The sequence below is a fragment of the Camelus dromedarius genome, chromosome 21, assembly GCF_036321535.1.
Source record: "Camelus dromedarius isolate mCamDro1 chromosome 21, mCamDro1.pat, whole genome shotgun sequence".
Taxonomy (NCBI): Eukaryota; Metazoa; Chordata; class Mammalia; order Artiodactyla; family Camelidae; genus Camelus; species Camelus dromedarius.
The window spans coordinates 35,363,190-35,375,833 of NC_087456.1; the positions used below are offsets into that span (position 1 = coordinate 35,363,190).

General features: G+C 40.0%; 1 protein-coding gene across 4 annotated transcripts in view; it reads left to right on the forward strand.

Moving 5' to 3' along the window:
- Positions 1-12,644, forward strand: part of PTPRC (protein tyrosine phosphatase receptor type C) — a 102,531-nt gene that overhangs the window by 72,624 nt on the left and 17,263 nt on the right. For all 4 annotated transcript variants that reach the window (XM_010982197.3, XM_010982198.3, XM_010982199.3 and 1 more), the window contains 6 exons: positions 3,773-3,833; positions 6,477-6,585; positions 7,203-7,237; positions 9,893-10,002; positions 10,560-10,650; positions 10,741-10,817. In XM_010982197.3, coding sequence (XP_010980499.3) covers positions 3,773-3,833; positions 6,477-6,585; positions 7,203-7,237; positions 9,893-10,002; positions 10,560-10,650; positions 10,741-10,817 — 483 coding nt within the window. The remainder of the gene's footprint in view (positions 1-3,772; positions 3,834-6,476; positions 6,586-7,202; positions 7,238-9,892; positions 10,003-10,559; positions 10,651-10,740; positions 10,818-12,644) is intronic.

Sequence of the window (12,644 nt, forward strand, 5' to 3'; positions counted from 1 at the left end):
TGAGGCCTGCGGGGGGTGGGCCCGGGAGCAGGGGCCTCTGTCCCTGGGGACTCGAAGTGTGGTGACTTCCTGGTGCGGCTGAGCTCTCCAACCCGGAAGCACGCTGAGCCCTGTTCTTTTGGGATTTTATGGAAGCGTCATCACGTAGGCCTGATCAGCCATTAAATCCATTTTCAGCCCTTCTCCTTTCTCAAGAGGATGAGGAGGAGGAGGGCGCTGAAACTTCCAAGACTCTACCCATGGCCTGGTCTTTCTGGTGACCGGCCCCCATCCAGGAGCCACCCAGGAGCCTGGCAGTCACCTCGGTAGAATAAGACACTCCTGTCACCCAGGAAATTACAAGTTTTTCTGGAGCTCTGTGTTGGGAATCAGGGTCAAAGACCAAATATTAGGACACAAGATGCTTCTAGATCCCTTAGCACTTAGAGAACACAAGAGTTCAGGAGTCCTGCACCAGGAACCAGAGGTGGGGACCAACATCTATTTTCCATTTTCTCACGACTTCCATAATATGAACTCACAGTTTGAGAAGCTGTGTGTTTCATAAATCACCATGTCATGAACATTTTTCCATGTTAACTATTCTGCTACTGTGCAGTTTTTAAGGGTTGCATAAACTTCTACCTTACAGCTTTATCACATTCTACTAACTATATCTGTTTTGGTCTCTGTTAAAAACAATCATCAGTAAGCATCCTTATTGGGCAAATAACAAAATCTTTGACTATGGCTTTTGCCATTTCTGCTTCAATAAATTCCTGGAAATGAATGTATCAGGTCAAAAGGAATTTCCATTTAATTTAAGAATTTTCATGTTACTTTATTTTTCCTTTCCGCGTTACCAAATTACCCGTCCTGTAGTCATGTGTGAAATGATTGCTTCGGAGTCTCCCTGACTCTGAACACGCCCTTTTTCTTTGGTGTTTAGTGGGTAAATATGATATTGGCATCTCTCTTTGTTTTCATGGGTTTTCTTTATTTACTGTTGAGGAGAAACACTTTTTTTATTATCATTGTTCTTGTGATAACATGCTCCTTACCTCCTTTGTCCAGTATTCTTTGGGGATGCTTCTTGAATCTTAATAGGATTAAACTCTTTGTCTCATGTGAGTCACAAATTTTGTTTTCAGTGTATAGTTTGCCTTTTTATTTTCTTAATAGCACTTTAAATCATACACAAATGTCCCTTTTATTTTTATTCAGTCAGATTATCTCTTTCATTTCTTGTTTAATGGGAATTTCCATAGTTGACTACTGTTTAATGTGATATTGACAACTAGTCTTCATAGTCTCATTGCTTAAAAAAGTGTGTATGTATATATATATATATATATATATATATATATATATATATATATGATTTCATATATATATGATTTCTTATTTTTAGCCAGAAAATTAGGTTGGACTTTAATCAATTTTTCAATGGTACCAAATTAGATGACACCATGGTTGTGATGCTGTGTTGTGTCTTGTTTATATGGTAAATTATAGTGATTGATGTTCTAATATTGAACTATTGTCACATTCTAAGAAAAAACTCTGCTCTGTCATTGTGTATTATTTTTCAGAAGTATTTTTGATCTCAATAACTTAATTTCCTAAGTCTTTATGAAGACATTCATAAATGAGGTCTTTCAGTAAGTGTGTAGAGGTGATGTTGGCATGGGGGGGGGCACATGTCATCCTTGTTATATTTTTGGTATAAAAGTTCTGTTAACCTGATGAGACCCCTTGGAGACATTTTCCTGTTTTTCTGTGTTTTATAACTTCAAATAATACAGGAATGATTTATTCACTGAAAAAATGTGTTTTAGCCTTTTGCCGCAGAGGGGTTCTTTGAGACCCATTTATGTTTTCTTTCAGTGTCACCGTCCTTTTTGGGTGTTTTAGCCCTTTTGAGTGAGTGTGCCACCTCTGTTTTCCCACAGAACGGTCCGAGTGAAAGAACCCCTGTGCTCTCAGCCACCACCCTGCACCCGCTTCAGCCCCCGCGGCTTCCTCGCGCCCAGGGAGCCCCCCGCTCGCTGGCTTCCTCTCCGTTTCTCAAAACACCCAGGCTTCACTCTCTTTAGGCATTTTACTCAATGATCTTCCTTCTTTCTAGACTTTTCTTCTCCGATTTGTTAATTATGATAAAGTATTCTGGAAAAATATAGATAAACATCATACTGGAATACAATCTTAGAATTCGAATTCGGAGCCAGTTACTCAGTCACCGGCTGACTTCCCCTCTTCAAGCGCTTCTCTTGTGCTCTTCACCGCAGTTCCCATAACTTGTTTATGTCTTTATTTAAGAAGCCACCGCTGCATTTACACCTTCATGAGGGAGCAGTCGTTTTAGTTTCATTTATCGTTGTGCTCTCTGGTTAATAAATTCATTAAGTTGTTTTGATTAATCTTGATTTGTTACTTTCCTTGATTGTAGGTTTATTTTTCTTTAAAAAATTATTTATTTATTTATTTTGGGGGGAGGTAATTAGGTTTATATTTTTTTAATGAAGGTACTGGGGATTGAATCTAGGACCTCATGCCTGTTAAGCACACGCTGTACCACTGAGCTACACACACTACCCACCCACCATAGGTTTATTTTGATGTTCTGCTAGTTTGGGGATTTAAAGTGATTTTTGATTATTTACTTCTTTCTCTTTTTTTATTAACTAGAAAAATTAAAGCTATGGATTGTCCTTTGGTAAAATTTTGACTCTGTCCCATGTCTGTATTATCTATCACTAATTTCTCAATGACTGACATAAAATTTAATGAGTAGATTTTTAAAGTAGAATATTCTTATTATTGATAATTTCTAAAGAGTATAGAATTGTAATTTGGAAGAGTTTTTAATTTATTTGTTTTTTAAGAGACTTTCTATATTTCTGGTTCTTAAATTTTTTATTGCTGTTAATTATTAGTTTATAAAAGATAATTGGCTTTTACAATTTCTGCCTTCTGGAATTTATAATATTTTCTACAGCTTATGATACATACATTATGATAAATGCTTTGAATATTCTGTGAGTACTGGGTTAATTATATATTCTCCATAGTTTTAAAGCTTAGATGTGTATTTTCCAGATTTATTACATTTGTCATTAATCTCTTTTAATGATATTATTCATATCTATTTTTGCTTACATATATGTGTGTGTATATATATATATATTTTTTTTCTGAAGATTCTTAATGCTTTCTGGATCCATGCAGTTTCCTCGGTATATCTAAATTGTTTTGCTTTATTTGAATTCAATATTTTGAGATGGAAGTATTTATGCTACTTATGTCTATCCTGTAAATTTTACCCTGTATTACTTTAGAGCATCAGTCTTTATCATTTTAACCCTTGTGAACTAAATATCACTTTAATATAAATATTGCAATTCTTACATTATTTTGTTTCTACTCAGCCTTAAAAATTTTTTTGTACGTTTTATGTGTAACTCTTGTAAAAAAATTACGGCAAAATTTCCTTTTTTAAAAAATGTGGTGATGTTAGCCTATTCATAGGTAATTATTGGTAAATTATTTTTAATAGATATTATTGGTAAATGGGCTATGATGTCTTTATATCTTTTCCATTGTTAAATACCTTCTTTAAAAGAATCTTGCTAGTAAAATATTGACATAATCTTGAAGCTTCAACTTTAAATGAAAGCTAACCAGTATATTTTTTATGAAATTAAACAGCAATGTATGCAAAATATGTATGTGTTATACTGACTTATAAATTCATGTTAAGAAAACAATTTTCTCTTTTATTACTGAAATTCAGGTCTATTATCACAACGGGGAACATCGTGGTAATTCAGAAAGTGTTTCGCATACGACATCTTGTAAGTCATTGCTTGGCTATTATATTATATTTATATTAAATACATATTAGCATTTTTCAAAGCTTTATTATTTTACATTCATATGCATGTTTAATTATTAAATGTTTAAACTATGCATTTTCCATAGAAACTATATTTTCAGTTGTCTGAACAAACACATGTGCAGGAGAACATATTAAAATATAATTCCTTAAATTCAAATTAGAAGATTCAATTATTAAAAGATTGCTGATTTCATAAAATAATGCATAAAGGAGTTGTCTGCGTAGACTATGATGCATACGGCGCCTCTTCACGTCAGTAACGAGCACGTTCGTCCTGCGCACCATTTTAGAGACGGTTCCCTTATCTTCCCCTGTCCTTCCACGTATGCACGGCAGAAGCAGGCGTTGCCTGCAAACCTGTGGCTCACCCAACTGCAGCCAGGTTAAGCGTTCCCTAATGACAGTGTGGCTATTTACTTTTTTGTCATTAATATTTATACATACTTTAATCAAAATAAAGATGCATAGAGAAAAAAACTCACTTACATTAAAATGTCACTATAATAGTGACAATAACAGCTGTGTGTTACCACTCCCCCTCCAGGATGACCACTTTTCACCATTTCTTCTTACAGTTTCCTCCTTCTGAATAAATAATAATATCTGCAGCTCTATCCAGAATTATTAATGTTTGATCTGGGCCGTGGAGGAAGGAGACTTAGCCCGCTGCTTGTTAGCTTTATAAAAAAATTAAATGTAAAGCTCCAAGTGCAATATTGCCTGTTTCTAATGTTCTTGCCACTTCTCTGTCTTTGCCTCTTACCCTCATGTGCACAATCACTGATGCTTTATTTCCCCAAGTCTTTTGAAAGAGGAGAGATATAAAAATAGCTTATTTTCTGAGTCCTATACGAAGTTTTAGTTCTTTCTGCTCAGATTTATAAAATAAAAGCTCCTGGTGTGAAATGCCAGCCAAATTCAGTCAGCTCTCTTTGATTTTTATTTCTATGTACTTTCTTTTTCCCCCACCACCCCCAATGCAGGTACTGGGGATTAAATCCAGGACCTTGTGCACGCCAAGCATGCGCTCTACCACTGAGCTGTACCCTCTACCTCCTATGTACTGTCTGTTATAAGCCCTTACAATAAACACAGCTGCATTGGGTTTTTCTGATTATGTCAATAATTTATAGCAGCAGCGTCTATGCTGGGGTCATACACTCAGCTGGAGTTTTCACGCTGACATCTTAATAGACCAGGCCTGGCATCACTTCACTCAGAGAGACGCAGAGCGGGAAACAGCCCAGGAGGTGGTCTGGCTGTGGGAATCCTGGTAGCAGGGCGTGTGGCAGTCCAGGGACTTCTTACTCTCTGACCTTCTCCCAGGAGATGCAAGAGTGAGACCACATGTGTGGGTGCGGGAGCTTCCCCAGCTTGGAAGCCCCTCACGTGCTTTCCACACGGCCTCCTCCCTCTTCACGCCCGAGCAGCTGCCCCTTGGACATGCACTGTTGCTCCTGGCTTCAGGCTCTTTCTAACTACACTTCTGCCTGTTATATGCAGCCCCCAGACGCCTGCCTCGCTAACTCCCTCACCTCTCAGTCTATCACCTTCTAACCTACGGTACTATCTGCTTATTCATTGTGTATACTGTTAACTGTCTATCCTCCCAGAAGGAAAGCCCTGTGAGGACCAGAATCTCTGTCTTTACTTCATTCTCTGAGTATCTTAAACACCGAAATCAGTGTTTGACACCCACTAAGACTCAAAACATTTTGTGTGCACACTGAATAATTAGTACTGACCACGTCCCAGGGACGATGCTGAATGTTTACCATGAATCAAACTTGTTTAGCATCATTTTAGGAATTAGGGATGGACACACAAAGATAATAAGGATTCTGGCCGAGGTCCTAACTAGGAAGTGATGGAGACAGATTTCAAACCCAAGCTGTCTGGCTCCAGAATGGAGGCCTTAATGTGTTTGTGTTATTTGACTGCACTCTCACTGTAGATGAACAGAATGACACACTAATTCAGGGCAAGGGAGATCTCCAGTACACTCTCTTCTCTCTGCCCTTCCTCTCAGAGAGGGCGTGACTTCACATTACACCTTAGTGAAAATTCACGCCGGGCTGAGTCTAATCTCAACTACAGGATGAAAAATTTTTGTCCTTTGGTTAATTGATTTTATCCCTCAACGAGCAGATTTGTCTCCGTGGGGCAGAGAACTTTCTGATCCCTTTAAGAGGCTGCCTACTTCTGCATCTAAAATTAAACTGTGGGAGTTTCTCTCTGAGAATTACAACTAGATTTCCTTTTGGATTCCTTCCAAATGGAGTGACTGAAAGAAAGAGAATTAGATCTAAATGATGGTATCTCATAAAAGGACATTATTCAGCAGAAGGGAAGAGATTTGCTTTCCTCTACTCTAATTACACTCTTAAAATATGAAGTGTTTTTATTGGTTCTGAACAATATAGACAAAGTTTACAAAATCAGGAATGTATTGTGTTTGGTTTCATTCTAAAAACTGTATTTTTTGAAAACCTCAAAAGAAATGAAAATGTTAAAATGTAAGTGCTTTAAAGGTGATTTTTCAAAAAATCCAGCAAAATATTCGATGTAATAAGTTCCCTTCATGTGTTTTCATTTCTAGATAATTCTAAGGCTCTGATTATATTTCTGGTGTTTCTGATTATTGTGACATCCATAGCCCTGCTCATTGTTCTCTATAAAATCTATGCTCTGCATAAGAAAAGATCCAGGTAAGAGCTGAATTCAAAATAAAAAAAATAATAATCATAGTAATAATGATGAAAGCCCCATTTATGAGGCAGGTTTGGAACCAATTAAGTGAAAAATCTGAATTCAGAGATGACAGCATGAAGACTAGATCATTACTGACCTTTTGATCAAAGACTTTTATATGGTCTTATTGGTTTATATGAAATATTAATATTTTCTATGTTCACTAATAATGGTATGGATTTCCTTTAATAATAACTGATGAAAAGAAATTGAGTCAGAAGTAAAAAAAAAAAGAAGGATCTAGAAATGACAAAGGCAAAAGACAGGAGAGAGAGATAGGGACGTATATGCATTCATTTGGCCAGGAACAACTACATTTTATGAAAACCAAGAGGTTTCAAATAAAACAACATAGCCACCTATCCAAGTATGGCTGACCACCCTGGTTTCTTCCTCCCTCACTTTTTCTTCCCCCTCGAGGCCCCAGTGTTCCTCCCCCCTCCCCCTCCTGCTCTCCCCTCTTTCCTTCTTACCCTCCCTCCTTCCTTGAAGATATTCATTTAATATAAATTGATTGCCAACAGAATTCTATGCTTCTTATGAATAAGGAAACTTATATTTCTTATTTTCACAGCAATTTAGATGAACAGCAGGAACTTGTTGAAAGGGGTAAGTATGCATGTACTTTTTGCTGGTGAATCTCCCTTCTCATTTGAATCCACTCATTTTAAATAATTCAACATTAAAAAATATCTAATCTGGACTTTCTCTGTGGATATGGTGTCAAAAGTTAAATTCATTTATGTATTTATTCAGCCAGCAAGAATCTAGGACTTGCCCAGTGAACACCAAATGTGGTGCCTGTCCTCAAAGTACAGCAGTGACAGGTCGCAGCCTCTGCTCTTAAAGGTTTAGAGTCGAGCTGAAGAGACAGAATTTGATAGACGCCATGTGGATAATATGACATTTGGTAGATGCCACAGTTGTCCAGTGTATACAGTTCCAGAGAAAGACCGACAATAGAAAACTGCGTGTGGGAAGGCAGGGATCTGGGTCTTCTGAGACATCAGACAAGCGCGGGCGTGGTGCAGGGAGGGGCAGGCGCAGTCTCGCAGGCCGTGTGCTCGCGTGTTCCCACTCAGGGCGCCTTTATGGACCGAAAAACTGCAATTTGACTTAGGAAATGAAAACACATTCCATTTTTCCTATTTTCTCCTAAACTTTTACTGTTCTTCATTCATTTCTTTTTTAAAATGTGATTTTTAATCCAGTAAAATGGGTTGGAGTTAAAGAAATTGAAACTATGTGTACGGTAAAGAGAATGAGTTGCTTTCTCATACTCAAGACAGGACAGTTTTCAGAACTCCTGCTCCTGGGTTGAACTTGCCTTCGAAGGGTTTCCCTCCTAGTCTGTGAGGAGAAGCTCGGGGGTGGGTTCCTCGAAGTGCCCCGAGGGGCTTCGTTTTCCATTGCAGGACCCACTGCTTCCTGACACCGGGTGGCATATTGCATTTGTGCATTAACCCTCCGGCCCTAATGGGGATGTGAAGCTCTGTAAGGGCAGGGAGGGTTTCCTTTCCCAGTCACGGCTTTACCCCCAGCGCGCAGGGGAGCGCATGGGATTTCACGCACATCCATGAATAAGTAAACGAAGGGGCTGAAGCACCCTGAGGGTTAGTCTCCACAGGCCGAGGGAAGGATGAAGAGCTCGAGCGAGAAGCACCTGAGACTGGGAGGTGGAGGGCCCCTGCCAGGGCTCAAGGCTGCCCCGAGAGCGTCAAAGGAGCCTGGACCTCCAAGTTGGCAGAGATCGCCCCTTGGAATGGCTAGAACTTACTTGGACCCCATAAAACCCCAGCTGTGGCCCAGAGTTCAGAAGGAATGCAGGTCCGAGACCCCCGGCCGCCCCAAGAAGAAACGTGCACGGCCGGTTTGATAGTTGGGGTTGGATAGAACATTTCCGTGGACAGTAAGACAAACCTGCAAACTGCATGGACATCTTATTTCTGTATCAAACCAAAGAGGGGAATTTGACGTGAATCCTGAAAGAAATACTGCCAGACGCACCTGGGATAGTGGGAGAAACACTTGTTACGCGTGTAGCGGCTTATATTCTCTTTTTCTTCTGAAACTGTTTGTCAGGGCCCAAGCACGGTGATAGCTGTCGACGTTAGCATTATTTTTATTCTGTAGTAACTTACTTCACAAGCGTAGCACGTACTGAGCTTCACGCTCTAGGGGCACAACAATTAACACGGTCTGTGCACAATCTAGTATGAAGAGATGACCACGCTAAGAGGAGTCCTGGGTGTCAGAATATTAATCATCTTCTCTTATTTATTTGTTCACGATATTTCACAATAAGTTAAAAACAGATAGAATAAAAAGAAAAAATAATCATAACCATATAGATAAATAAGGATGGTAATTGCCGTAAACGCATGCAATCAAACAAAAAATGTAGACATCCTTCCAGTGGTGATATTTGGTCTGGAATCTGCTCCTAGAGAGAAAGCGAGAAAGGACATTCTGGGTGGGGAGAACGGCATGTGCAGAGACACGGGGACCTGACACTGCGATGCCCTTGGAAACTGTTCCTGCCTAAGATGTAAAGCACGAGTGTGGGAAACGGTGCGGCTGGGATGCGCCGGGGAGGCCATGAAAGGGATCACGCAGGAAACACTTACACTTTAGCCTTCAGGCAACAGAGAACAAACAATAGTGGTAGTTTTTTTTTTTCCCCAACAAGTAGAGTTGCATGCTCATATTTGCATTTCAGAAGATGAATTTGTGGCAGTTGAAAAGGGAAATCAGGGCGGGGAAGGCCTGAAGGGAGGCAGAGGAGTCAGGAAGATGTTGTCACAAGGATAAGGGGAGTCCGGAGTGTGACCACAGGCAGCAGGGGCGGAAAGTGCTGGGTGACCTGTTGGATGCAGAACAGAGGGAGAAGTCGTGGACCACGTGGAAGTTTTTGTCTTAAGTTACTTGGTTAATGGTGGTCCTGTTAGCTGAGACTTAAAATGCTAGAAAAAAGGGGAAATAAATGACTGAGCATCTTGGCTTTGAGGTACCCATGGAATAACTGTGTGAAAAATCTGAGCGTAAGTTGGAAAGATTAATATAAAGCCCAGAAGAGGGCTGGAGCCTGAGATTTAGGAGTCCTGGGTTTATGCGTGCATCTTTATTTGTGAGATCTTCCTGGTGGAATGTGTGTGAGAAGGAGAGATGCTAAAGACTGACTCCAAGATGTCAATTTAGTGAAATTTGTGTGGGCGCTGGAGAGAGAGACGTAACGATAGTCATGAATGTCTGATGTGTTTAAAGATGATGAGAAACAGCTGATGAGTGTGGAGCCCATCCACGCAGACGTCTTGCTGGAAACGTACAAGAGAAAGATCGCGGATGAAGGCAGGCTCTTCCTGGCTGAATTTCAGGTGCGTGCCCTTCCCGAGGTACGACGAGAAAGCTGACTCGGTGACCAGCATGGCTCCTCCTTGCATGCACTGCACACCCCTCTGCCTTGGTAACTTAGCCCACATAATCCTGCCACTGATGGATGCAGAGATGACATATTTAGGGCCAGAAGAAAGACTCCTGGTCATCAAACTAGTCAATATTTTCCAAATAATGCTTTGTTGTGTTATTACTAGTTACGAAGTTGTCTCACGGAACCAATTTGGCTGATTTTTGTACTTGTACTCTCAGTACAACATTATGATTCAACAAATTTTAAAGCAGCAGAGCAGTTAATGCTAAATTTGCTCTCACTCATGGGATTTATTCGCAGAGTAGTCCGTCATTCATTTTTTTGAAGAGTGGTGTTTTTTTTTCATAATTCCTAATAGCATAGTGTCAGTTACCATATGCAATTTGTTCATGGGTATAAAGGGAAACAGGTTCAAGGATGTCTCATTTGCTCCAAACGAGAAGTGGCAGGGGGAACTGGTTTTTTTGAATCGGTTGTGACCCGAAGGATCTTCGTGTCTTTCAGAGCATTCCACGGGTATTCAGCAAGTTTTCTATCAAGGATGCTCGGAAACCCTTTAACCAGAATAAAAACCGCTATGTTGACATCCTTCCTTGTAAGTGCTCGTTGAGAACTGAATTTCCACATGTTGAGTCTACTTGGTTCGTCATGATTCCACTCATTTGTATTTCTTTTCTTGGAACAGATGATTATAACCGTGTTGAACTCTCTGATGTAAACGGAGATGCAGGGTCAAACTACATAAATGCCAGCTACATCGATGTGAGTGGAAGTGCACACCCGCCAGGTCCCACCCCATCTCGGTCACTCTGTCGTCCATCACCTTTGTTTTTCTCGTATCCATGCACTCCGTCTGGTCCCTTCTCTGTCATGGCGGAGTATTAGAAGTACTGTTAGAAATAATGTGAAGCAAGCCCACAGGTGTCATTGGTACAAACAACACGGTCACTCATATTTGCAAAAATAGTTCCTATTTGCTACTGGCACTAGGTAGTGTAGGGTTTTTCTCTGCAGACAAAGTGACACTAAGAGTTAAAACACTCTGGTGCCTGTTATGTGCTGGGTATTAGACCAAATGATCTACGTGAGTATTTTTCATAAGAGCCCCACCTCTGACCCTTGCCGTGGAGTTGGGGACTGGGCGGCTCTGGTTAATTCATTACTTTGCCTTGTTCAGTTAGTAAAGATCTGATGACATTGTGCCGCGTGACTAACTTATCCAAAATACATAAATGTGTAATTTGTTATACAATTGTTAAGTGATGCATCACACAAATTTTAAAAAATGTAAACAGTATAAAAACACAGACAGCTTGAAAAAAATCTTCATCCCACGCAATCCACCATTTACCCGGGGCCTCCACCCACCTGGAAAGGTGGCCTCTGTGTAGTTTCTCATTCATCCTGGGGGAGTTTCTACATAAACAAGAGAACTCCAACATTTGTTCTTCCTTTCTTTATCCAAAGGTGTTAACATAATACCCACACTGCTCTGTACAACGCTGCATTTGCCTAAAACATGTGCTGGATAAATGAAATATCACTAAAAAGAAGGGAAAGGCGAGCTTTTCCTGTAAGGGGCCAGTTGGCAAATATTTTGGGTTTTGCAGGACATGCCATTTCTGTCACAACTACTCAGCTCTCAAGCCGAGCAACTACTTCCACAGACAAGGCAGAATGTGGCTGTGTTCCAAAAAGACCTGTGTTTACAAAATCAGGCCATGAATTCGGCCCACAGGCTGGCCTTTGCTGACTTTGGACATAGAGCATTTCTATATCTTTCTTTTATATTTTTGGAGTAATTCTGGGCATGGCTGCACTGTGGCGTATTCCATCAGTTCTGATAGTAATGGGCATTAAATTTGTTTTCTCATCTACTGTTGCCAACAGTTAGTGGTTTATTATAACTAATCTTGACTCATGTTATCCCACAGTGAGTTTCAGTGTATCTGTAGGGTGACCTCCCAAAGGAAGAATTCCCAAGCTAAGAAGAATATGCATCTGTAATTTTAAAAACGTTTCCAAGCGGTCCTCCAGTGGGGTTGTACCGATTTACATTCCACCCGCAAATAATGAGTGTTTATTTCCACTCAGACCCACCAGAAAAATGACTGTCAAATTTTTTTTTGACAGTCAGAGAGTTGACAGTGCATTGGTCATGCTACCATATATGCTGGTTTATGAGGTCATTCTTAAATTTTTCGTAAAGTAAAATAACAGAAAAGCAAAAAAACAATTGAAGTTGGGGTTTTGTTTGCTTGTTTGGCTCTATTTGAATATATAAACTTTCAGTAGAGAAGATGAAATGGTAAAATTCTATTTATTTATTTATTTATTTATTTACATGGTGTATTAATTTCCTAGAATGGCCATAACAAAGCACCACACACTGAATGGCTTAACACAACAAAAATGTGTTATCTCACAGTTCTGGAAGATAGAAGTCAGACATCGGGTGTTAGCAGGGCCATGCTCTCTCTGGAAGGTCTGGAGAAAAAAATCCTTTGCATCTTCCTGGCTTCTAGTGGTCCCTGGCAATCCCTGGCGTTCCCTGGAGTGTAGCTGCGTCACCCTGTCTGTGCCTCCATC